This window comes from Mustela erminea, chromosome 3 (genome assembly GCF_009829155.1).
Source record: "Mustela erminea isolate mMusErm1 chromosome 3, mMusErm1.Pri, whole genome shotgun sequence".
NCBI classification, from domain to species: Eukaryota; Metazoa; Chordata; class Mammalia; order Carnivora; family Mustelidae; genus Mustela; species Mustela erminea.
Window position 1 is genome coordinate 106253195 of NC_045616.1, and position 26838 is coordinate 106280032.

Consider the following 26838-nt stretch of genomic DNA (forward strand, 5'->3'; position numbering starts at 1 on the left):
CTTAACTCCAGAAGGATCTCTGTGTGTTTGGTAGTGCCCCACTCCAAACAACTGCCAAGGGATGCTGGGCTTGCATTTATTTCGCATCCCCCACCCCGTGCTTGGGGACTAACTTTTGTGTATCTGAGATGTGATTTTGAAAGAAAAAGCAACCTTGTCTGAGAAAAGTATGTATTTACTTTGCTTTAGGGGCCTAGCTTATTTGCATGAAATATCAGGATTGATTGCAGACAATTAATGACCTTTACGGAACACTCTGATGCTCAGTGCCATGAAGATATTAATAGCTGGGCCATGAAGCAATTCTCAGGTTTTCCTTTGCTTGACACGCTCCTCCTAGGCCTCATACGCCCGAAGACTTTCCTGATAAACCATGCGTATGGGAATGACTGACGACCGAGGCCAGGGTACTGTTTATCTGTGGGTAGAGTAAAAGGAGGCAATCGTGGTTATAATAAATGTACACCCCACTTCTGCATAAATATTTGAAATTTTGTTACATTTCATACATTCTAAGAGCATCTATGAAAACTCACCCACAGAGACGCTTCTGTTACTGCTCAGTTTTCCTCATTACTAATATACAACCAGGTGTCCGCTTGTGCCGCCCAGTGAGCCTGTTTAAACATCACAGAACTGATCACGTAGGAGACCTTCCTTGCTTTTAGCCTTAGAGCGAGCAAGTCCCTCCCTGAGACTCTGTTTCCGCTGCTCCAGTAATCGCCGGGCAGGACTCTGGTGGAACGTTGAACAGTGGGCTTGGTTTGGTTTGTCATCTTTTGCACCTGACCTTTCCCCCACCCTTTTAATCTCTTTCTACCTCTTCATTCTTTCCCTTCTTTCTATGAATTTCACTTCTCCCCTGCAAACTGCATTCTTTCCACGTAACATTCTGTACATTTTTGGTTTCTCATGATCGAAAAGAAAAGCAACAGGAAGCATCTCACAAATCCAGCAAATAAATAATATTCTAATAGCAAGGACCTCTCTGAAATGTCTGCCCAGAAGCAGATGCACCACAAACGGCCATCATTGTACACTACCCCAGACTTCTCAATCTGATGATTTAGATACTTCTGTACTTAGGTGGATGGGGCCATTTTTGCCGAATTCAGCATATTTATTGAAGAATTTCTTGGAGCCAAAAGCCAACTCCATTGCATTTTGCTTGGTAAGGTTTGGTGGCCTTGATGTGGGGCAGGCATTGTTGATCATCTGCCCTTAAACTGATGATAAATCTAGAAACCAGGCAGCAGGACTAGGCTGCCTTAATAGAACCTTTGCAGGGAAATCCGCAGCCCCAGTACCTACAGGAAATCTTGGGGAAGGATATTCAGCAAACTCACGTTAAGAAAGACTCGGGAAGAATTCCGGGTAGCGAGGACACTGGGAAGTGGGCATCAGTAAGAACTTTGAATTCTAGATGTAGAAGTTGTCCACCTAAAGAGTGTTTCTGCTTCTTGTGATATCCATTTGCCGCTTATTTTTAAACCCTAAATGTCTAAATCTTATATCGGGGGCATTTATGGAGATGATTCGGTTCCCTGTAATATCGTGGCAGAGCCCATCTGTTGTGACACACAACATCATTCTGATTGTACGTGTTTCATTCATGTGCCTTTACAGAAATCCTGTATCTATCTGGTCTCTCGATGATGATAGTATTTTAAGTTTAATCCACCTTCCTGCAGCAGAATATAAAACCCTCCGTGAGGGTTACTGAACGTATTGTCGACACATCTTTTGCACAGAGTTGTTGAGGTAGATTAGTACAAGTCACAAATGAAAATTCCAGCATCAGGAAATCCCTTCACCTGAGAGGGGCTGATTTTTTTTCTGAGACAAAAGAAAAAAAGAAGTCAATAAGGGAGTTTTTCAGGACAGCCGTACTTCTTTCAGCCATTCGCCCCAAAGACCGTGGTGTGTTCTGCACACAAAATACAACAGACAATCTGGTGCCAATAAATGTTTTCTGTATTATCATCCTTTATTTTAGAAATCAAATGACTAATACATAATGCGAGATTTGAGTTGGAGTGTGGTCGCGACTTACACTTAAGACCTATATTGATTTAGGGATAATGGTATATATTCATTATCTTTCAACTAAAATACCTCAGTCCCCAACTAGAATGTATATTAGTTAAGGCATCCTTTTAAGAGACATTATTTTCGTGCTCATAAGATGGAACGGGAAATAAAAAAGGAGTCCCAGAATAGGTGCATTTAATTCTCCCCAATTTAAATTTAAGTGGTACATCTTTAAGGCAATAACAATATTCCTTTTCTTCCCCCATCAATGGATTTCTTTAATGTTGATGGTGGTTTGGTGCAGTTTGAGGGGCTCTGTAGTTAGTCAGAAAATGCTTCAATAGAATGACCTACCAGATGGACCCCATAACAAAGCACAGAGGCATCAAACCACCACAGACATTTGGTGCTTAGAATAATAAAAAGACTATAAAATTAGATTAGTTGAGTCTAATTTGGAATCGGTATATTCCCCATGCACCCTCACTGCTCTTGGGCAGATAAAGCCTTGAGATTTAGCACTGTGTCAGAGCAGAAGACTGCAACTTCCAGTAAAGGGAGACGAGGGAGAGGGAGAGAGGGAAAAAAGCATTCTGGGAGGTCGCGGAGGGCAGAGCAGTGACCTCCAATGATTTACAGGCCTTTAGCTTAATGAAATTGTTTCAGTGACATGACGGTAAGAGCTCGTAATGGATTGGATGCCCTAATGTAATGAAATTACTCCCTTCTGCCTAAAAAAAAAAAAAAAAAAAAAATGCGCAATTAATATTTACTGAGACCTGACAGCCTTTGGTGCGCTCGTCTGTGTAGTTCTCTCAAACAGTCAGAGAGCAGAGACGGAGCAGCGTGGCAGACAGGCTGGCTCTGCGCGAGCTCCTGGCAGGGACGAGCAGAGACTGCCAGGGGTGGAGGGACAGGCACTCGGGTGGCCGGGGACGCCCGGCCCGGGCCGCCCGGCTCCTCGGCGCTGCCCCCACTCAGCCTTCACGCCCTCCCCTTGCTTTTCCACAGGCAACTGGACAACAACCACATCAGCTGCATTGAAGATGGAGCCTTCCGGGCGCTGCGCGATCTGGAGATCCTGTGAGTTGATTTTGCGACCGGTGCTGCCTTGTGTGCGTGTGCGTGTGCGTGTGTGTGTGTGTGTGTGTGTCCCTGTGAGGAGGAGAGAGGGGGCGTGTGTGTGCAGGGGGGCTCCGTGTGGATTGCATTTCTGTGTCTTCTGCTGCAGTGCTATTAAAATTGGGAACCGGGAGATCCCTCTGGCTCACCTTGGCCAAAGTGTTTGTAGGCAGCGAAGTGTGATTTCTCACCTCCCGCAAACTGGGGTTCCTGCTAATTAAGTCGCAATTGAGTCCTTTCTCCCCCGGTGCTCCCGCGGTATTTGTTGCTGGGTGGAACAGATGGGCCAGAATAGCCCCCCGGCGCCTGCCAGGGCATTCAGGGAGAGTCTGTTTGAGTGTGAGCATGGGGAGAGACAGGTTACAGGTCTGGGAGATGCGAGAGGGGACAGCACCAAGGGGTCAGTTGGAATTACCCAGGATCACAAAGGGACCTTGGCACGGGGCAGGGGGATGCCAAACAGCCTGGTAAAGTCTAGTCATTGCCATTGCTCCTGGGATCTCGCCTCGGGTTTCAGTGCAAACTTTAAGCAGTAACCTTAAAGTGGCAGGGTGGGGGAGAGGCGAGAGGAGGTGTAATTCCCCCCACCCCCATACCTTGTGGAGCTGCCTTCCTGTGTTCTGGATTTTCCAGTGGTTCCAACCTGATTTCCAGGGGTGGGTTGGGGGTAGAATTCAGCTAGGAATCATCTTGGGGTCATTCAAACTGAAGTTAAATTGTGTAAGAAAACATTTTGATGGTTGTCACTCAAACAACACTTCCAGCGGTCCCTGATTTGGAGAAACCTAGAAAGGAAGGCAATAAAGCCTAGTAGAACTTGTGCCAGGAGATGTGTGGTTCGGTCCTGACTCAGCCCCTAATTGGCTGTGTGACCTTGGGCAAGTCCCTTCCGCACTCAGAGTCTCGGTTTTCCCATTTGGAAAGTGAAGGGTTTGTTGCTGTAACTTGCGGATGGCTTCCCCTTTCCAAATTCTGTAATTGCTTGGTTCTAAAAATAGCTCTGATGGTATAGTTCTATCCAGCGAAGGATAGGGTAGGATTTGTTCAGCATCCCCCTGAAAAAAAAAAAAAAAAAAAAAAAAGCACAAAACCCTTACCTAATCACCAGGTTATATATCTCTGACTTCCAGAGGAATGAATAAATGTCGAACCGATGACTGAATGGATTTATTAAAATGTCCCTTTCTTTTCACCTGGCCCCCCAGACAGTGGGCACGGGTTGGAGAAAGCCTCTCCACGTTGTGTGAGAGGAAGGTGATTCCAAGAGGAATCACGGGAAATAAAAGGGGATGCTGATACTGCAAGGAGCCGGAAATCTGATGAAAGCCGCGAATTCCCGGGACAGAAACGGCTGGACCCACAGCCAGGGAGGTCAGGCTGTCAGTCCTAAGATGGATGGTGGCTTCTCACCCAAACTCTGACCCCGGAATGGGCAACAAATGCTTGTCTGCTAGGGAGAGGATGCCAGCCCCGTTCAGTGACCCAGGATTTCTCTGATCAGGAGAGAGGGGCTGGGAAGGGTAGGTGCAATTTTCCCGCCGGCACAAGAGCATTTCTGGAGAGGGATGCAGGAGCATGTCACCCCTTTCTTCAGGAAGATGAGAGAATTCCTTGGGAAGAGACCAGGAAATGGAAATCACCAGCTGCCATGGAACAGCTGTGACAACCTGAGAGCCCGCATGTTAGCTCTCTGTACTAGGAGTGGTGCCTCGTCTCACCAGAAGGTTGTCTGGGGGAAAGAGGATGGGGATGGACAGTCAGACACACCTGGGCACAGTGGGACTTTGGGCAAGCTATGCAACCTCTCTGAGTCTGTTCCCTCAACTTTAAGAAGCGGTGGCTTCTGTCCTTTCCATTCCCCTAACTTCCTCCCTGTCGTGCCCTCATCCCCATCAAACCCCTGTCTGGGACAGAACTGGATTGCTCTTCTCTACCCCAGTGTTTGCTATTTTTAAAATGTTGGTACATTATAGCATGTTGATACACCAGGTTTCTCAAACTTGAAGCTTGAAAGCCTATGGTGGGGTTTAAAAAAAAAGTTCTCATTCCGTATTTTTACAAAGAGATCACGGGATCTGATGAGTTTATCTTCTCAGTTCCAAACAAAGCCAGATCAATAGCTTTGTTTTAAAGACACTCTCATTTGGCTTCACATGGCTAAGTACTCAAAATTAATCATAATCATTTATTCCCTGGGTTCTTAATTTCCAGCAGAGGCATGCGGCTTTGGAACCATCTATCTTAATGGTGAGCCATTCTGAATTGGCAGGAGCCAACATCTCCATTGAAAGAATCTCCCCTCCCCACCCCCAGACCTTCCAAATCTCATCTGCACATTGACATTTTATATCAATTCTCTGTAATCACAACTTAGGCACCGAAAAGAATCTTGACAATGAAATAATAAATAGGAACTAAGTGAAGGCATCATATATTAACTTAATAAGTTCCTGAAAGAGAGAGGTTCAAAACACACTACCCCAGAAAGGTCATCTTTAACTATCCAAAGCTTTAGAAGTCTTCAAATTAAGAAGACAAAATAGAGTCTTACTCGAGGTGTTTTCTCTCTGACATTAGGCATAATGAAATAAAAAAACGAGGAAAGACTCACGATAACTCCCATGGAAAGCTCCCTCAAATTTAACTTAAGGAAAGTTTGTGGACGTCAACTATTGGTGGAAATATTTCACATAGGATCCCCCTGTTCCATTGTTTTCTGTGGGTGGAACTGCTGTGAAATTTCTTCCCATCCAGGCTGAGGTTGGTCCTACAGGACACATCATGGGAATTGAGGGGAGCCCGTGAGAACCCCTGGAGGTAGAGAGAGAGGAGTGGGTACCAGGCTGGAGAAGGCTATGACAGCTGCTCGCTTCATCCTCATTTTTGGCTCCTGCACAGTGGGGGATATCTTGCACAGAATATGGGGAACAAAGGAAAAGAGCCACCCCCTTCTCCCCTTCCCAGGTAGCCAGAAAAGGGACTAAGGAAAATAGCATAGTGCAGGTGAAACTTCTCAAAGCCCCCATGCCACACGGAGGGGGGAATCACAGCACAGAGGGTACTGCCTTGGTAACATGTGCTGTGCAGTAACCCGTGCCCGACGGTGGCCATGGTGCTCTTATGGACCTTCTCCCTCAATATTCTCACAGCCCTCCTTCTGCAAAAGACCCATCTCAAAGAAGCCAAGTAGCTGCTTAACTAGTAAGTGGCAGAGCCCATGTGACTAACTGTCCTACCAAGCTGCTTTCCCAATCTGTGTTGCCAAAGCTCTCAAGGCATCGGCTTCCCAGAAAGCATGGCCAGTGGGTGCCACAGACTAGTGCGAACTGGCCCCCGAGAGCTGGGCTATGCGAGCTAGCGGCGATTCACAGTCCTGCCCAGAAGAGTGGTGGAGCCTCCCACATGCTTCTGAAATTGTCATTTCCTTTACCCTGTTAGTGGACCCCCACAAAGTTGAAGGTAAATCAGACTTGCCAGGGAAAGAAAAGAGTCCTGCTTTTTCACTGAATTACATTCTAGTCCCAGAGGTGATTTCTTCTCGCTTCTGCACGTCACCAGTTGACTTTGTCATTCAGTGGTCTGCGGGCTATTCCAACGATCCGGCCCCAGCTTTCTGTATGGCCTTAAGGTTCTGAACCGAGAGTTGCTATGACTCAGATGGCCTTCTGTTGCCCAAATCACTGGCCTTTCCTTTCCACCTGTTCTATACATTTGGTGATTCACATACTCGGTCTCCTCCAAGTTGGGGTTATACTGCAGTTGCATATGCCAAGACTGCATTTCTGACCCTGTGTGATCAGGAGCCACTCCGTCACAGCTCTCTGAGCTGGTTTCCTGGCCAGCTAGGTGGAGGACAGCCAGGCACCTCCCTGCCCACCGTGCTGTCCTGGGCCAGAAATATGTTTAATGAAAAAAAAAAAAATTAAGAGTGTGGACAAAGAAAACAAAAGCAAGAAAACCTAGTTAATAAAATAATTTTTTCAGTAGTCCTGTGGGAGAGGAAAAAATTATTTTCAGACATTGTTTCCTGACAACATGCAGCAAATCAGAAGTTCAATAGATATACACTGCCAAAAATGCCGTGCAAAAGCTATCGGGAGCATAGCCTGAAAATGCTCACGTACCCCAGTGAGTGGCCTGCCCTTGATAAATCACGGTACCCGCTAAATTGCATGCAGGTCCAACACATCTGCAGATAACCAGCGTGCGTTGTTTTGAAGGTCTCCCTTCATTTATGTCACTTGCCAATTTTGGAAATTCATCGGCTTTATTATAAGCTGGGCCTATAAGGACCTTCAGGATGACCTCTTATTTGGAGATAAGACACAGAGAGATCAAGAACAGGCAGGAGTGTGGCCTGGGCCATATAACATTTTGCACCTGGGTATCTACCCCCGTCCCTCACCCTGGCCAGGCTCTGGCCAAGGGATTTGTCAAGGGAAACAGCAAGTTGGTGGCAGCAAGGGGACTAAAACCTGGGTCTGCAGACCCCTGATCCTGTGCTCTTTGCCCACACTGGACATCTTCATGCAACTAGGCAGTCCAGAAAAATACCCCTCAGTAAGACAGGGGATCCCAAGCACAGCTGTCCTTTCAGAGCCATTATTAAGTATGTTATTTAGGAGATTTGGGGAGGAAGGCAGACTTGAGTACATGACAGAATCAAGGAATGATCCTGATTTCTGCTCTCTGGAAACCAGATGTTGCAAACTAGATAGACCACAGACTATGTTGCATCCACAGATGAGTTTTTTTTTTTTTTTCAATCTTGTGGAGTATTTTTTTAATTGACATTAGCATCTCGTGTTTTAAAATTATAAAATTTTTCATAAAAGTACAGGTGCCCAGCTTTGGGTTTCCGGTAAACCAGAAGCATTGGCAACCCTGGGCTGCATTTCTGCACTGTGACAGTTATGGCTAAAGAGCACATTCCCTCCTTAGAAGGGATGCATAGACTCTCCTTTCCCACCGAGCTCCATTCATTTCAGCTACTTACCAGCCGGGGTGGAACGTGCTATGATCCATCCGAGAAGCAAGGACACACTGCGTGCCAGCCTGGTGCCAGGTGCCAGAGTCAGTAAAGCTTCAGAAGAGCAGTTCTCTGGAAGATCAAAGTCTAGAGGCCAGAGATTACCAGAATTGTTGAATGGACATGTATAAGCAGAACCAAGTGACATGGGAGTCGAGGACCCCCAAACTGAGCGAGGACATCACAGAAACAAGCAGGAATCTCTCATGCCCCATCTTCTGGAAAGTTCTTCTCAAGAGTTAAACTAGCCTCCAAATTCCCTTTGATTTTAAATTGTCATTGGGTCTATGGAACTGATGAGAAGTGAGATAAACACTCCCCACCCAGTTTCTTGTTTCCTGGACCCCTTCACTATCCCATGTACTGAGCTCCTTCTTGGTCCACATTTATTTTTTTTTTTTTAAAGATTTTATTTATTTATTTGACAGAGAGAGATCACAAGTAGGCAGAGAGGCAGGCAGAGAGAGAGAGGAAGGGAAGCAGGCTCCCTGCTGAGCAGAGAGCCCGATGCGGGACTCGATCCCAGGACCCTGAGATCATGACCTGAGCCGAAGGCAGCGGCTTAACCCACTGAGCCACCCAGGCAACCTTGGTCCACATTTAGAGAAGAACGATTCACGAGTTAAAGCAGTGGTGGGTGGGAATCGACCAGATTTTTAGGGTAGATATTCAACCACATGCCTGCAGGTACAACATGGCCTGACCCCAAGCCCTACTTGTAGACACAGAAGGATGGAGAAGAAAGTCCTTTGCTAGTCTAAGAAGAAGTCAGTGACAAGAAATTAACAATAGACCTGATACCCAGATCAGGGTGTGCTTACTCCTCTAGCATGGGCTTGCTGTCCTGGCTGAAGGGTGCTGGGCACTGGGTATAAGGATGTTCTAGATCTTGTCGGCCCAATACAGAAAACCCAGAGCTTTATAGGAATGGAGAGCTATCCTCCACTTCAGCCGAGCTTCCTCTGGGTGAAGAACTAGATGCTCTGATTAACAAATAGTAATTAACAACATATAATACAATGATATGATAACAATTATTAGTATGGTCACTATAGATATTATAATTACTGTTGTCGCCTCCGTTTCTTAGTGTCTGCTATCTTCCAGGGACTATGACAAGATACTAGAATGCTGCATTTTATGCAAATCCTCACCACAGCCTTACAAAATAGAACCTCTAAATCTCATTTTTCTGAGGAGGAAACTGAGGCTCAGAGAAGCTAAATGACTTTCCCAAAGTGCCCCTGGAAAGTACTTGGGCCTGCTCTTCAAGTAGCAAATCAAGCTCTGCCTGGTGTTTGAGCCCCTGAACTTCCCTGCTCTGCTACAAAAAAAATTTTAAAAATGCATTCTGGAGCGCGTATGCCAAAGAAACATTTATATGCATTAATAGGATTACAGGCTATTGTAAATGCCCCTAATGATTCAGGAATGATAGTTTTTCTTTTTCAAAAGTTGACCCACAGGGTGCTCAGATCTAAACCTGTGACCTTAGCTTAATCAGCATTACATCCAATTCCACAGAACCACACTGGCCCTGGAGGTATAAGGCCACAGTTGACCTTGTGGGTGTTAGAGTCTTCCCATAGGACTGGCTGCCAGTCCAGCTTCACCAAACTGGGTGGTTTGGGGTTCGTTTCCTCATCGAGAAATAGAAGCAGTAAGACCTACCCTGTAGGCTAGTACATGGATTGAAGGAGGTACCCTAGGTCTAAGTCTAGCAAACAACAAACACCCAACCAGGATGCTCACCACAACCAAAGATGGACATGCCTGCACTATTTCACTGCCTTAACCCTAGAACCTCACACAAACCTGAAACAAAGTAGGTGGTCATTTAAAGTACATGGAACTGGGGTGCCTGGGTGGCTCAGTCATTTAAGCATCTGCCTTCAGCTCAGGTCATGATCTCAGGGTCTTGGGATCGAGTCCCAGGTGGGGCTCTCTGTTGAACAGGCAGTCTGCTTGTCCCTCTCCATCTGTCCCCTCCACTCCCCACCACACCCTCTAGGGCTCACTCTCTCCCTCTCTCTCAAATAAATAAACTTTTAAAAATAAATAAATAAATAAATAGATAGATAGATAGATAAAGTACATGGAACCAAATTCAGTTGAAATTAACTAACCAAATGGAAGCCTACTCCACCCCAGCCTCCAGATTCTCTGTTACGCTTCAGTCCTGAATAGAACGAAAGCTGTGATTATCCCAAAATTATTTTAAATACTGAATGATGTAGTATTTTACTGAAACAGCACATTTCTCACATTACCTTTGGTTTTTTATTCCTCCGGCTAAATGGCATTATTTTTTTATTACCTATGAACAAAATTAGAGCCATAGTAAAAAGTGGTGTTTTCTTTTTTTTTTTTTTTTAAAGGTTTTATTTGACAGAGAGAGACTCAGTGAGAGAGGGAACACAAGCAGGGGGAGTGGGAGAGGGAGAAGGAGGCCTTCTGCAGAGCAGGGAGCCCGACACGGGGCTCAATCCCAGGACCCCAGGATCATGACCTGAGCTGAAAGCAGACACTTAACAACTGAGCCACACAGGTGCCCCCCAAAAGTGGTGTTTTTCTAACAGACAAGACTTGTTTTCATTTATTGACAAGGTGTTTCACCTGGGCTTCTCTAGGAGCTGAAAATGTTTTTGGAATCAAGGTATTTCGTCACAACATAGCTTTGAACATAGAATTGTCACTGCCTACTCAAAGTCTTAAAATACTGCCAGAATATGATTCTTTTTGGTACTGTGCTACAAATTGTGATTTGTTCAGGCAATCAGAATTAAAATTGGACTTTGTGGAAGGCACCAGTAACTTCCATTGAACTCCCAGGATCCTAGGAATGGAACCAGGTTTTCTGTGAATGCTCACATGGGCCATACAACACACACTCCTCCTTCGGAGTAACCCAGGCTCAAGGCTCAGTCATAGCCATGTTCTTAAAATGGCTGGCTTGGTTTTTTTTTTCCCATTTAAATACGCAGCACTTTAAAGTTCAAGTAGCTAGAATTGGGGTGGGGGAGGTTGTTCCAAGGGTTCCCATTCGATTGTACTTTCCTGTTAACTAAAGTCCTGTTTAGTCTCTGGATTGAAAATGCACTGGTGTACATTCCTGGGCTAAGAGGATATGGTGAAGGTCGTTGAACTGTTCTTGAGCACAGAGGATCTGGGAATTGGTAAGTGGTGCCCCGTGAGCACCACTTAGGTGCAATCAGGTGTTGGAAGTCTTACTGTTCATAGCGGCCACAGACTCCTCCAGCCACCAGGTCTCTGGCCTGAAATTCTGGCTTGACAAACTAGCTTTGCTTTATCCCACCTTAAATGAACTAGAAAAATAACTGCACCTTTCAAAAGAGATTCCAGAGAATTTGCTCTTGGCGGCAAGATGAGGAGGCCAGTGGGGAAACACCACAGAGCTACCAAGTGCACACAGGGGTCAGTTCACTCCCAAAATGGAGCTTCTACACCGATTTGCAAACACACTCCTGAGCCGATGGTCAGCCTCTCTCCTTTCTCTCTCCCCCAGCAGCCAGCAATGGCTTCAGTGAGCAGTGTATGAGTGTATTCAGGGAGCATCCTGCCCTTGTCCAGCTCTTATCTCATGGCTGTCAAGGGTCTCCAGGCCAGGGACCTGTGACTCCTTGAAGAGCTGAACCTGCCCCTTTCTCAACCTCCACTTCCATCCAGGATGCAGAATATTGGCTGGCTCAGTTCACCTGTGGCCAAGAGTCCATTACTCTGCAGAACTGTGTCTTGAAAGTCAAGGTCCTAGGAACTCAAGGAAATTGACCCACCCCTTCCTGCTAGTTGGCTCTGTGGAGGGGAGGATGGCATGGGGACGACGTGGAGATGCAGGGCTGGGGGAGAATCAGAGCATCAGCTGTACCTTTCTCAGCTTCCATGCTTTTATCTGCAAAAGGGCTTAGAAACAGGGGATGGGGAGGAGGAAGGATGGAGGGAATCTGATTCTGTTTCTCCAAGGTCATCTCTGGACTCTTTGGGCTCATAGAAACTCTAGAGCACCCATTCCCATTTGACTTATAACTAAATCAGAGGACCCCATCTATTGGCACATAGTTCATTGAAAACTTCAGATAGAGAGTGTGATTTTTTTAATTGTTTTAGTCTTTGCGGTGTTTAAAAAAAAATAGAATTTGTTGCCAATGTTTAGAACCCAGGTAATTTTATTTAAAAGTTATACAATTTCAACTTCCCCAGAATATCTGGAATCTGGGGCAGTCCTCGGCATGTGGCTCTGATGGTCTAGAGTGGCGCTGTCTCATAGGACTGTGTGTGGTGCAGGAAATGCCTCTTATCTGTGCTGTCCAGCATGATGGCCGCAAACCACAGTGTGGCTCTGGAACACTTGAAGTGTGGCTTATACAACCGAGGAACTGAATTTTTATTTCATTCTAATTGATCCAAATTGAAATCACCACCTTCAGCTTGTGGCTACCTCATTGGACCTCGCAGGTTTAGAGCTGAGTGGCGAGTAAGTACCCCATTTGGACAAGACTGGCCTCTGCAAGTCCCCACAGCTCCCACCATGCCTGTTTCCCTGCTTGCTTTGTTCCAGGTCACTGGGGCTGTTTCACCTTCATTAAGAGACACTTTTAAACAGTCTATTTTCTGAAGTTAAATACTTTGAGATATCTGCCACTCCCCCTCACCCCCACCCCCCCAGCTCTGTCCTTTCTCTTTCTGAATTTAACCATTTGGATCTTGGACCTGCAAAAGACCCTTTTTTATTAAAACCCAGGAGTATGATTATTAAAACTGTCTCCCACCCATGTGAATTTCTGTCTCTGCGAGAAATAGTTTCCTGATCCCAATTATTCACTTTTTCAGCCTTGCAAATCGTTTCCACCAAGTCAACTGGGTAGGAAAATCGCTCCCATGTCTGGACCCGTCCCTTCTCCATTAATAAAATAGAGACAAGAGATCTAGTTAGGGAAGCAAGCCCATTAACCCCACAGAAGCTGAGTGGAACTGTAACTTGGAACGACCTTGGAGGTCAACCAGTCCCACTGCTTCATTTTAAGAGAAAGGAATTCCCCCCAAAAGGTTGAGTGACTTACACATTGCCATAGAAAAATTTCACAGAAGAACCAAGCCTTTGACTCTTTATCCAGTGCTCTGTATTGCCGTCTACCTTTCCCCTGTATTGGCAGAAGGGAAACGAGGAATAGTGATGCCAGTCTCTATGCACTATCCATCCCATCATCTCTTAATCTCTAGCGTTTTTCCAGAGAGAACAGCGTATGTTCAGTATGGAGACCAAAACCTTCCCTTTCTAGGGCCCTGTAGTCCTGCAGCCACTGCTTGGGAGATGACCACTGCAGTAGCCAACAGGTTGCTGTCTGTTAGGAAGGCAGTCTGGGAAGAGATTGAATTCTACATCATTGATCCTGGCTACCAGTGGTGATCAGAGGCTGGACGCGGAAGCACCCTGCATCTCTTTGAACCCAAGTAGCCCAAGTAAACTGTGTCTAGCTTCCTGAGAGAACCCTTCCCTTGTAAATATCAGAGGGTAAACCTGGACCTTGCCAGCATCTAAGCCCAGGAACAGAGCCTCATGCGCCCTGTGGCTTAACTCCAAACCGTACATAAGAAATAACTTACAGATTTGGCCAGAAGAGTGATGCACGGTGTGTGGAAAGCTGGCAAGAACGCACCTTCCTGGTGGGACCCAGACTTACCCTTATAAACAGAAACTTTCTTAAGACTCTTTGTCTCCAGGTAATGATAGTTGGAGAGGGTGGGGGTGGAAGAAACTTGAATAATTTTTTTTATCACTTAAGATAGTTTACTTGAGGGGCACCTGGATGGCTCAGTCTGTTAAACGTCTGCCTTCAGCTCAGGTCATGATCCCAGGGTTCTGGGATCAAGCCCCACGTCGGGCTCCTTGCTCAGGAGGGACCCTACTTCTCCCTATCCCTCTGCCTGCTGCTCCCCCTGCTCGTGCTCTCTGTCAAATAAATAAAGAAAAAAAATATATATATATATATTTTAAGATAGTTCTTTTGAATGGTAGGTTCCTGGTGGCTGCCCTCCTGGAGTTGCAGTATGGAAGGAAGGTGTCAACCACATTTCACCATGAACGTACTTCGATTTTATGTATAAATATACATATGTGTATACACACATACACCGCTACATTTATATATCTCAACATGTCTCAGAGTATGTTATATATAGGATATGTATTGAATATACATATATGATGTATGTGTGATACATACGTGATATATATATGATTCAAATTGTTTAATTGATTTTTTTTTTGGTTCAGAGACTAAAAACTGTCATCTGCAAGCCAAACCCAAGTTATTTTTCATTGTGACTTTTGTTCCTTTATATGATTTAATCACCAATATTTAAAAAAAAAAAAAAAAGGAGACTTCACATAAAAATTCCACATGTCTGGTTTTCTCTTAAAAAAACAAACAAAGAGGAACAACCAACAGCAGGTGCACCCACATTCCGGCATAGCAACAAGCCTTTGAAACGAGAAGTGAGGATCCCAGGTGGCAGAGCGGGGTTTACTGCAGACCCCACGCAACCCACTTACTCAGATGTAAAGCCTGGCTCCTGCAGGCAATTGAGTTTGTACTCCCGGATCAGCCCAGGCGGCTGTTCAGAGTGGAAATTTATTTGGATGAAAAGATGCCGAAAGCATGACCCTTCACATTTGGAAACTCATCCATCCATGCAGGAAATATTTATCAAGTTGTTCTATGTGCCAAACACTGGGCAAGGCCCGGCCTGTACCACAGGGCGCAAAACTGGCATGTCCTCTCGTCTCTCTCTGTGTCCCCGTTAGTGGGCGTTGAAAAACTTGCCCCTTCTTCCTCTCTTATGGGCGGAAATGCGGCAGAGGTGGGGAATCGCTCTTTGCCCGCCCCCAAACCCGCCCCCCTTGACCGCACGCTCACCTGTTCAGTTATGTAAGCTGGAGGTCGTTCTTCTATTCTCAGTCCGCTGTGGACATCTTGGCACACTGGCAACTTCTTGATTTCTAAATAATGTAGTAGACAAGACGGATCGTCCGGTTTCCCAGCCCAAGGATGACGAAACAGAACCGGGAGAGGCCACGCATTCTTGTTGTTGAAGGTATATTTTACAATTAAATTGGTCGTTGGGAGGCAGTGAAATCATTCTGAATCACCACCAGCCGGTGTCTGTGATGATCTCAAAAAAAGAGTAAGGAGAATTAAAGGACCAAAAATACTGGAGCCCCAGGAATACCAAGCTACCGGACATCCGACCGGGCAGTGACAGGATTTGAAGATGCGTCATTCTCTTTTGATCTTCCACTTTCTACATTTATTTTGGAGGCATCCCCCCACCCCCTTTGAACACTGAGGCTCTGCTGGGTAGAAGGAGATGAGTTTCTTCCTGTCACAATGTGAATATATAATGAAAGGAAAACCAAAGACGAGCCCTTTTGTTCAGGAATCCGTCTCATCAAAGACTCACATTGGCAGCTGATTGTTTTTATTTATTTCTGTAGGTTTTACATGACACCTGGAGACTGTTTAAAATGTTACTTGGCGGTAAGAGCTCTGTGTTTAAAAATAACACTCACCCGATGCCAAATCACTTTAGAGTCGGGTACAAATATTGAGACAAAAACCCCAGCTGTTATTGCTTTGGCTGCTAATTTGAGGTGTCAAATGAGAGCTCGCCTGCTATACGTCAGTGAATAAGGCCCCTTGTGAGATCATTATGTTTTCTAACAGTTGAGAGTAATGGACTAATCAGTGCAGCATCAGTTGGTTTCATTATATGCCCACACAATGGTTATGAGCTTTAATTTAAACGGTCCGCAGGGAGATCAAGGAAATCAGTAATAGGCGGCACCCAGGATAGTCCCGGAGAGCAGGAGCAGGTAGTGTGCGAGAGAGGGCTTCCCACATCCTCTCTCCTCTCTCCCTCCGTCCCTCTCAGTCCTCCTGCGCCGTCTGCCCGCAGAGACTCACTACCTGCTCCAAACAGCCCAGAGATGAGCTTTGCTTAAGAAGCAGATCTGTACTCTTGATTTGGAGGGGAATGCTTAAAAATCCCAACCAACCGATCCAACAGCAAGGGCGGCTGCTGACAATGCTTAGACGCGTTGAGACAGACGTTGAGCTCAGAGGGCTCTGAGACCAAATCGCCCCTCTCCTGCGTAGCCTCTCTCAGGGTCCTCACAGTCCGTGCCAAGCTCTGTGCTCTACAGACAAGAGGAGGCTCAGGTCGTGCTAAGGCCTCTGAGTAGCGTTGGCAGGGAGGCAAACGCCATGGTCCCCACCACGTGGAAGCCTGTGAGGGCTGAGCACAGCACTGGCTTCTAGGACTCATCTCGGCCTTGGAAAAGGCATGGAAATTGGGCAGCCAGCCTCTGTCAGACCATCCCGTGAGAGGCAGTTTTGCACAACGGTAAAGAAAATCAGGCCCTGGCATCCCGCTTCCCTGTATTTGAACACCGTCTCCACAGCTGTAGAGCTGTGGTCAGAGCAGATCTTTTGAGGCTCCAAAATGGAATGGACTACCTCAGCATTGTGGGGAGAATTAAGTGAGATGACATGTGAAAAGTGCTCAACCCAGTGTCCTCACATAGCGACTCCTTAATAATTAGTATCAGTGTTGTTCTTGCTCTCACTGACATCTTTACGGGAGGATCTCGGCAGGCTCGCCTCCAAGCCACAGACTTCGCTAGTCTCGCCGATGAGAGAAGGCAGAGAGTTCGTGGCAGAACCGATAACGTTCAGTTTAGATTTTCTCAAAGGATGTGTGTGTGTATGCTCTTCCTGATTTCTAGAGTTTCCTAGAGCCTCCGGCCGAAGCAGAAAGTGGGCAGCTGGGTGATAGGAAGGGAACGCTCAGGGGAGCTTCCTCCAGAAATGACTGAGTCATTGAGTTGGGGAGAGATTCTGGGCTGGGGGTAAGGCTTGGGGATGCCTCCCTTAACCTCCGTGGGCACTCGGTGTGTGTTCTCCCGCAGCCAGGCCACAAAGAGACACCACCTACCCCCGTTATCATGGATTCAGCCAGCCCAAAGCATTCACATCCCCAGGACCTAGGAGCATGTGGAAGGGCCTAGTCACCAGCAACGGGCCTTATTCCTGGGGCCACAGTGGATCAGTCAGCAGCCACCAAGCAAGACCAAGACACGTCAGCCCTGCTTTGACGTACAGGCCAGAGAAGGGAGCAGACATCTAAAGCATCCTCAGCCTCGTTCCTCTCTCCCTGTCGGAGTGGCCGTGAGCCCTCAGCCCCTCCTTCTGAGGCCCTCAGGTTGCCTGCCGGAATCCCCTGTGATTCCCGTTCCCCAGGCCGGCAGTATAGATCTTCCCTGCGGGGTCCTGCCGCCGCAGTTTTTGCACTCTGCTGCTGTTCAGACAATGCTGCTGCCTCCTTTGGTTTGTTTCTGCCCCTGGGAATTCAATACAGGCCCTGCTGGAGAAGTTCCAGCTTCAGGGATTGGAGGGCTGGCCGTGGAACCTGGGTATGTGTAAGGACAAGTCAGGGCACCTCCAAGCTCCCTTGAAAAAGACATTCCACTGCCATGGCTGCTGATGACTCACTATGCATGTCCTTCCTGGGGAGTGTTAAGGAGGGAACCACCTTATTTATCGAGACGAGTCGTAAGGAACAATCAGCCTGCCTCGAGAAGAGGGCTGAAATAGGCCTATCTTCCAAGAGGGATTATCCAACCCAGGGAGCCTGGATCCCTACCTGTGCGGAGGGGAAGAGGAGGGGCTCGAGGAGTACCCCGAGGGCTGGCACTCTGGGAGTCTGCGGTGGCACTTACTGTGGGTGCCTGGCTTTGCAATTATGTGATACGTGCTCACAGATAATACTGCTGCATTAGAGTCAATTACATAGTGCTATGGACACACAACACGCAGATTACAGCCAGAGCCAAGAAAGCACAGAGTGATAAAGCGAGGGCCTAATCGGAGGAGACAGAGGGAAATGTCAGCCTTATTAAGGTTGCCAGGGTGGCGTGGCTGCAGCTGGACTTGGCCCCTCCAGACCGAAGATGGCTATCTTGAGGGCCGTGAGGGAGAGCCACATGTCAGCACAGAGCAGAGAGCAGCAGGGAGCCGGGGGCAGATGCCAAGTTGGAGCTTTCCAAGGGTGAGTACAGCAGTTCCATGGAGGGCTGTGTACTAGTTCAGACCTTGGGGCTCTTTCTAGGCAGGAAACCCCCCATGCGGTCCGCAGAAGAGGCTTCCAGTCCCAGAGTCAGCAAGAAGGTAGCCTGTACGCTGTCCTCCCACTCAGGTAAAAGGCTCTATTCTTAGCTTTTTGTCTAGCTCGGTGGTTTTCAAACTTGAGCTTGCATAGAAAACTATGGAGGGAGCATCTCATGTTAAAACACACGAGGCTGGGGGACATCCCCCCCACCCCCCACCGCCACGCCAAGCATCTGCTTTAGTAGGTCTGGGTGGGGCCTGAAGACATGATGCTGCAGGTCTGGGGACCACACTTAGAGAACCACTACCCAAGTTCATTCCACACTCAGCCCAAGGTGGATTCACCTGCCCTGTCCCTTGAGCAGGGTCCTCTCTTGGTTCGGATTTCATTGCAGCATCATAGGTTCTGGAAGCACTGGGACCCATCGTCCAGGTGGGCCTGTGCTGTGGGCCAGGAGTGTGGATTCTAGAGTCAGACCTCCTGCTTTCGATTCCCAGCCCTACCAGTTGCTGCTTGGGGCTTCCTACCTGGGTTTTGGGAGCTTCTGACCTAATCCCCTCTTCTTACAGAGCGGTTATGCTGCCTGCCCACATCACAGGCAATTACTGACAAAGGCGCGTCGGGAACTTCCCAGTTCTAGAGAACCAGGATTGTAAACACTTTCTATAAAAAGGCAGATGGCACTATTTTAGGCGCGGCCAGCCCCGTGGTCTCTGTCGCATATGCTCAGCTCTTGTAACACAGAAGCAGCCGCCGTAGACAATACATAAATGGATGGGTAAGACCTTATTTACAAAAACAGGCTGTATGAGATGGGATCTGACTTGTGGTCGGTAGTTTGTCATCTCCTGGCCTTGTGCGTTCTTCCCTACTGGGGAGCCCTGGTCTCGCCACAGTACACAGGATTCCGCTGAGGAACATAAGCACATTCTTTCTGGGTATCAAGGTTCTGTTTGTGCTCCCCAGGAGCAGTAAGTTCACTAATCCCTTAGTGTCCTGGGGAAAACCAGTTTAATGCCCTCCCTCTCGTGCTCAGAACTGAGAGAGCGTGGGATCCATTGGGAGAAGTAGCATTGCCTACATGGATCATTTTAATATGGAAAATGATCCTTTTTCATTAAACATTTATGTTCTGATGATGACAAAACAGAAAAGTGATTGCACAGTATATAGGTCACCCTTAGTCTCAATATAAATAACAGTATAACAGGTAAGGGTTTTAGGGAAAAGAAATGGGAGGTAGGCAGACTGTCTTTAAATCTCATGGGGGGAGTGGCCTTATTTCTAGTTAATACTGAGATGCCCATTTAGTAGCTTGTGATGGTGCAAAAGTTGGGAGGAGGGCAGCGTAGTTCTGAAGTCTTAGAGAATTAATTTGACCCTGATCTTGATCTTGACACTGCATTTACTTGAGGAGAAACTTCCAACCTGGGTGACTTGGGGTAAAATGTATTTTCTCAAAATATCTCCAAAGGAGCAGAGCGGTGAGGTTAAAGCTAGATTGTAGAACTGGCAGAACTCCAGAAGATAGAGGTACATAAAACAAGATGATGAGGTCCCCACAGCTTAGTCCGGGCCAAAGCCCTCCAGAGGCGGGTCATCATCAGACCCAACTGTTTATTTTCCTGTTGGTTAATTTTCAGGGAAGTTCATAGAACAAGAGACACTTGGGCACTTCTTTCTAGTGTTGGGTGCCAGGGTGGACATGACAGAAAACATCCACACTGGGGTAACAAACTGGCTTGAAAACAGGAGGCAGTGGGTAAGTTGGGGGAAATTGTGGTATAAAAAATAACAGCGATTCCCAGATCCTCCCAGGAGCTCGTGAGCTACCATGGGGGTCCCTTTCCTCGCCTCAAACCACTCGTCTCCAAGATGGAGATAAGAATTCCAACCTCAGAGTCCTACAAATATCCAATAAAGTGAATGCAAAAGCTTATTGTAAACCATAAAAGAGTAAAGAGACACAAGGTCAAACAACAACTGAGGGTTCCTGAGTGCTGCCAGGAGCCAGGCCGTGTGCTCACAAGTGTGCTTTGTTTCAGGGCAGGGTGGTTGACTGGATCAGGCCCCTCCCTCCACAAAAGTCCATGTTCTCATCCCAGGAACTTAGGAATATTACCTTTTATGGCAAAAGGGACTTGGTAGATGTGACTAAGATAAGGATCCTGAGATGAGCAGTTTATTCTGGATTATCCACTTCGGCCCTAAATGTCTCACGAGGCTCCTCTTAATAGGGAGCTGGGTCAGAGTGGATGGGGGGGGGGGGATGTGACAGCAGAAGCAAGAGGTCGGGGAACTGTAGGAATGGACCACAGGCTGAGGACAGGCAGCAGAAGACAATGAAACATTCTCCTGCTGCTGCCACCATAAGAAATGTGGTCCCCTGAACCCACATTAGACTTCTGACCTCCAGACTGTGTTGCTTGAAGCCACAAAATTTTTAGTAATCTGTTCTCCTAGCAGAAGGTGACCAATGCAGGCATCATTCCTGGAGTTGGGCTTGCTTCGTCCGTGAAACGGAGGCGATCACAAAAGTGCCTGTCTCATAGGGTGTTTGCAGCAACTAAGAGATGGTACAAGTGGTACCCCCAGCCCAGTGCCTGCGTGGCACACAATAAGCTCTCAGCTAACACTGGGAATACTAGTATCATCGTATTATATCACCCCTAAAGCTCTGTGAGATTGGTGCTATTATTATCTCCACGTTAAGGGAGGAAACCTAATGAGATTCAGAGAACTTACTGGTGGTTCCACGGGCTGTACGTGGCAGAGCCAGAGTCTGAACCAGGTCTCCCTTCCAGGCGCATGCTCCCCAATGCTGCTCCACTGCGGGGGTTGCGGGGAGGGGTGGTTATAACACCACCACCTTCTTTGGAAGCCGACTACTAAGGGGTGTGGGCAACAGAGAGAGCGCCATACTCCATGCATGGGCGCAAGCCACCAAGACTAGAGATCAAATAAATCTAGGTCTATCAGGGAAACAAAACCTGTAGCTGCCATGGAGATCAGCATCCAAGAGGTCACCAGCCCTCTGTCATCCCCAGGCTGGCCAGCCCCCTGCAGCAAATCAGGAAAGTCTGAAGACTGTGTTTAGTCATTTTGGTTCTGGAATAATTGCTATTATCGTAAATGTTTTATAGCCCTCATTACAGCTCACATTTAAACATCAGTGTAGTAATACATTAATAAGTCATTGCTGCCAGATGTACTTACGGTCAAGCCCTGCACTGTGTGTTCAGCTCAGTTAGGGCTGTCTGTGACTCTCCCTGATGTGAGTGGCTGGGTATGCTTGGAAGGAAGCCTCTTCTCTCCAAAGGCTTCGTGCTCTTTGCCTTTGGGAGAGGAAGATGGTTAGACTGTTGTCTGGTATTGAGTCCATGACCCTAATGAGGTATCCCCAAAGTGTGGAGTCTAGAACTCTGGCACAGAAAGGGAAATGAAGGCATCATTTCAGCCCCAGAGGTATTCCTCATCTGATGGAGGACTGGCGGGGGGCAGGGGGACATAGTCCCCACACCCAGGAAGCTTCCTGCCAAGGAAGTAGAGTGACAGACTTTTCAGCCTCGTCAGATGAGATATTCCAAAGGCTACCTGGGTGTGGGGAGACAGGATGGGTTAACACACACTTCACAGAAAAGATAAGCCACAGAATTAGTGCTGGACCCATGGTAAATACCAGATGAGGTAGAGAGACGTACTGGGTTCTGTGTCTTCAGGTAAACAGATTTCCTTCTGGCCTTATTAACCAAACAAATGCTAAGTAGGCCCTGAGGACTTCCAGGGAGGGCCTGAGGCAAGGGGGTGTGGGGGGGTGGGCTCCCCCTGTGGTGGGTGGAAAGGGAGAGGATGGGCAGGCACCTTGGCTGCAGTGGGTATGGGGGCCACTGTGCTGGGTGAAGCTGGATTTCCACTTCCATGGAGGTTGGGGTGGGGGGAACCATGAATGACCAGGACAGGACCAGATTCTCTCCGCCAGTGTCCATAAAATGGTAGGCTTCATTTACCGAATATAGACTGCACACTGAGCCTTTTACCAGCCTGTGGGAGAGGTATCGTTACCCGCCTGCTTCTGCCGATGAAGGGCCTGTGGCTGAGAGATGCTGGTAATTTCCCCAAGATCGCACAACTAGGGCATATAAGACTCAGTCTGAATCACGTATGGACCAGGTCGTGGGGCTACGGTCACGCACGGGATAGGAAACGTTGGAAGGCATTCTAAGAGAAAGGCAATATGTTTCTCAAGAGCTGAGGACAAAAGAAGTCAGCTTAACCATGGAAGGCTCCAAAGAAAGTCTCCTTCCTGGGCCAGCGGGGGCCCATGGAGGGGAACAAGGGTGAGCTCATGAGAATATACTTCCAGAATTAACTGTCCATGTAGCACCCTGGGTTCGGCGGTATGGGCAGTGGGCAGAGCAGGGAAATTGGAGCAAGACAGTGCTGGATTCCAATCCCGTCTCCCAAGCTCAACAGCTAAGGGTCCCTGGGAGAATTCCGTCCCCTCCGTACCTCCACTTCCTCATCAGTAGCACGAGGACAATGTCCACCTCGCAGGGACGTGTGTCGCTAACCAGAATGACACGTATCTGTTTTCTTCTCTCAAAAAGTAGGACAGTGATACGTAGCTGACACTGGGCTTGTGAGAATTGGAGATGTCGTCGTAGGTCCTCTGTGCTCAGCACCTGATAGGATTTCAGGAAGTGACAGTCTTGCCGTAGGTGGGTCTGAGAGTACTGAGAGGGCAGCTGACGAGAGGAAAGAGCCTCTCTTTCCTCTGAAAGACGGAGTCAGGGATTCTCTCCTCTTCTGGAGACCCACCCCCTTGTCTCCAGCTGCCCCATAGCTATGGATTTATGATCCTCTTGACAGTCGCACCAATTCCTCCCCCCACCCTCCAGAAATCGCTACTGCCCCCCCATGCTACGTCCTTGTTAACTGTTTCCCTTCTTCCTCTACCTTCACAGCACCCTCAACAACAACAACATTAGCCGCATCCTCGTCACCAGCTTCAACCACATGCCGAAGATTCGAACTCTGTGAGTAAAGGTCCCTGCTTCTGCCCCACACTCCGCCCCATGTGCCCTGCCCTGACCTGCACGTGGGTCCTAGAGCAAACCTGCCTCCTCCCGCCATTGACGAGGAGATCTTGGTGAGCCACAGATGGGGGAGAAGCATCGCAGTGCCACCCACAGTTCTGAAACCCCATTCCACGGCAGACAGACGCGTTTCTCTTTATCCTGTTGACGGGGGAATGCGTCTTTGTGTGTCCCATCTTGATGGAAAAGTTTATTAGTGTTACATTGTGACAGAACATGGCTAACTGGGATGTAATGATTCGGTGTCTCCTGAGCTGATGTCACCTGCCATTGTCAGTTCTGTCGTAGCACCGTGGTCATGTTTTCCCCTCTGTGTCCCGTGGCCAAGTGGGAGCCTTAACCCCTCCTTCTCCCCATCCTTGTGTCCCACACCCAACAGAGTGCCCTACTCCCTTGATGATATTCTGGTAGGATACAGGAACTTGTTCTTGACCGTTAATTTTGGGGTAGGCTCCCGCTTTCCTTTTCCGTGTACTCCCAAAGCCAATCTTCCCACAACACCCCATGTGGAGGGCAGTCCCGGTGCCTTTATTACCTGGGGAGTTCCTTCTCCTCTCAACCAGAACGCCTTGTAAGTTTCTCTGCAAATGGAATCCGTTGGCCTTTCCATAGGGGTTCACAGGCATGGTTTCCTTGTGTTGGGGCAACTTCACCAGCGTGAGCATTACAGTAATAGCGGAGAGCCAGCCCCCAAGAGCTTTCAGCTAAATACATGTAGGGCCAAGGCAGCGAGCTGGAATTTCTGCTGTTCCCTTTGTTAGCTCCAGGACCTCTGTTCCCGCTAAAAATGGGGGCGCTGGAGAGGATCCGATGCGTCCAGGAGGTACGAGGAGTGCCTGGCACAGAGTAGATGATGAATGATGTTGGCCATCACTGTTACCGTCACTCTGTCCAGGAATCTGCACTGAAAGTTCCAAGCCACCAGCTCATCAGTGGCCCCTGAGCAACATGGGATCCACAGGGATTTAAAAATCCGTAGAGCAGTGGTTCCCAAAGTTGGGTCCCTGGACCGGCAGCATCAGCATCATGGAATGAGATTAGACCCAAGGAATCGCAATCTGGGGGGGTGGGGCCAGCCATGGGGTGTAACAAGCCCCCAGGGAGATTCTGATGCTCATAATGTTTGAGAACCCCTGCGTGAGTGAGAAAGTGACCTTATCAGGGCGGGGTGGGGGGTGGGCAGGGAATGAAGCAGAGAGCGGTGGAGCCCTGTGTGAGGGAACAGCACGGACCTCCCTGGGCAGACCTGAGTGTAAAGGCGAGCCCTCACTGCCCCTGACTCTGGGCAAGTTTCTTCCTCTCTCTGCTCTGCAAGAACAGGGAGTTCGTAAGTGCTTATCTCACAGTGGTGAGAATGAGGTACGCTTGCAGGTAGAGGGCCTGTGTCATGAGGTCCACTCAACAGATACTGGTTACTGCGAAGAAGCATCCAAGCCCAGTGTCCCTCATTGCTCCCCATTTCTCCCTTTGACCCCTCAGGTGATAGCATCAGTCCACCAAGAAAATCTTTCCTTTTCCTTGCCCTTTGAAATGGGATGGTGCAGTCGTGGGGTTGTAAGGAGAAACCATGGGGGTCTTCAAAGACCACCTCAGAGCCCACGGCAAGCTACAAATGAGCTGCCGAGGAGTGTGCCCGGGGCTTCTGGCCTGAAAGCTGAAAACGAGCCTCCGGGTGCAGGGCCTGCCTCACCCCACATGGGCTTGTGGAATAGAAGAAAAAGGATGCTCCCCTGCAGAAACCCGCAGTCCAGCTCCTGTGGCTCCTTCTCTGTGACTTCGGCTTCCCCCTTGCTCTTCTCCATCTAGGAGCAGCAATAACAGAGGCTCGGCTGGGTCCACGGGACGGGGCCCCTGGGGAGCTGGGTCTGGCTCTCAGGTCCCTTGTTTGGCGGCCTCCGGTGGGAAAGGACGGTGGAGGAGGGTCTTCTCCTTGTTTCTGTTGTCATCCTTCCCCGCGGTCCCGAGCACTCATCTGATGAGTTGAGATCAATCAATCAATCTCGTCTGTTCTCTTTGCTCCGTGCCTGCTGCCACTTTCTCTTTAGTTTAATTTCAGAGACGGCTCTGTACAGAACTCCCCAGAGACTTGCACTGACTAATCCCCCTTCACTGTAATTAAAGTAGGGGTGCGGGAGACGGGGGGTGGGGAAGGGGGGAAGAGGAGCGAGGAAGGAAGTCATAAATGGGATTTCTAAAGGAAAGCTTTTATATTTAATTCAGAAAGCCACATTTTATAGAAAATGAACACTGACCCTCTCTAAAAGGATTTGCTGGAAATTTAATTTAGCGCCTGTGGCTAAAAGGCACCTTTTACAAATTGGCGTTTGTATGCATTCACCTTATCTTCTGTGGAGGTGGATTTGCCGACATGGGATGTGAGGTTTCCATCAGCAGAAGATCGTAGAAATGCATGCAGGAACCACCTCGGCGCCTTGATGCCTTGGTGTCTAAGTAAGAAATGGCGCCCTGTCCAGGGAGGGCTCCGGGCTGGGAGGAGACGGAAGTGTGGAGCCAGTGCCCTCACAACTGTAGTAGCTGCACACATTCCTTTGATGGCTCATAGTGTGCAGGGCCTTGTGTTGGGTCCTTCTCATGAACCGTTCCAGTCCTCACAACAGCCCTAGGAAGGGGCACCGTTAATAAGCCCCACTTTACAGTTCATAGCACTGAGGCCCCGAGTTCAATCACTGCCCAAAGTCAGAGTCGGAAAAGCGCAGAGCCAGTGTCAGATCTGGGCAGTTTGACCTCAGAGCCTGAGCTCATTCCATTCAGCAGAAACAAAAGCAGAGGAGCCGAGGAAGGCCTGAAAGGCCACTGGAGGCCACCTCCCCCCCAGGTCACGGCCATCCCAATTCACCAAAGTCATGAAAAGGAAATAAAATAATTTTTCTTCCCATTTGAGGAGATTAGGAATACTCCTGGCAGTGTCCAGACTTACGTTTCCTCATCGATGTGATAACTTTCCTTTCGATAGTAGTATTTGGGGTGATACTCCTCAATTTGATCTCCCAAACCTGGTTTGAAAGGCTGGAGCTTGGAAGAGTCTGCCCAGCTCAACTCTCCCAGCACTCCCGGTGTTTAAAATTCTAGGACGGGTGGGAGGATCTGAGCCCGTCCACTGCTCTAGGCTTTTGACAAGAGCCTTTAGGTGGATTCCAGGTCTGTTTTGGCCACCTGTTTTCCATGGTCCCTCTTGGAAGTGGAGGAATCCCCGCAAAGGCAGACAAAAGGTTAGGAACCATCTGGAGGAAGGTAAGGAAGAAAAGGTAGCTTGGGGCCACCTTGCAGTGGTTGAGAAAGAACCAACCTGGCATCATCTTCCAAAAGGAAAACCTCCAACATTTTCAGTCTCCCAGAAATTAATCTGCTTAATAA

At 48.1% G+C, this 26838-nt stretch overlaps 1 protein-coding gene across 1 annotated transcript in view; it reads left to right on the plus strand.

The window, feature by feature from the left end:
- The window catches only part of SLIT3 (slit guidance ligand 3), a 589888-nt gene that overhangs the window by 430969 nt on the left and 132081 nt on the right, over positions 1-26838 (plus strand). The window contains exons 6-7 of the mRNA XM_032334904.1: positions 3043-3114; positions 23332-23403. Of these exons, the coding sequence (XP_032190795.1) occupies positions 3043-3114; positions 23332-23403 (144 nt within the window). The remainder of the gene's footprint in view (positions 1-3042; positions 3115-23331; positions 23404-26838) is intronic.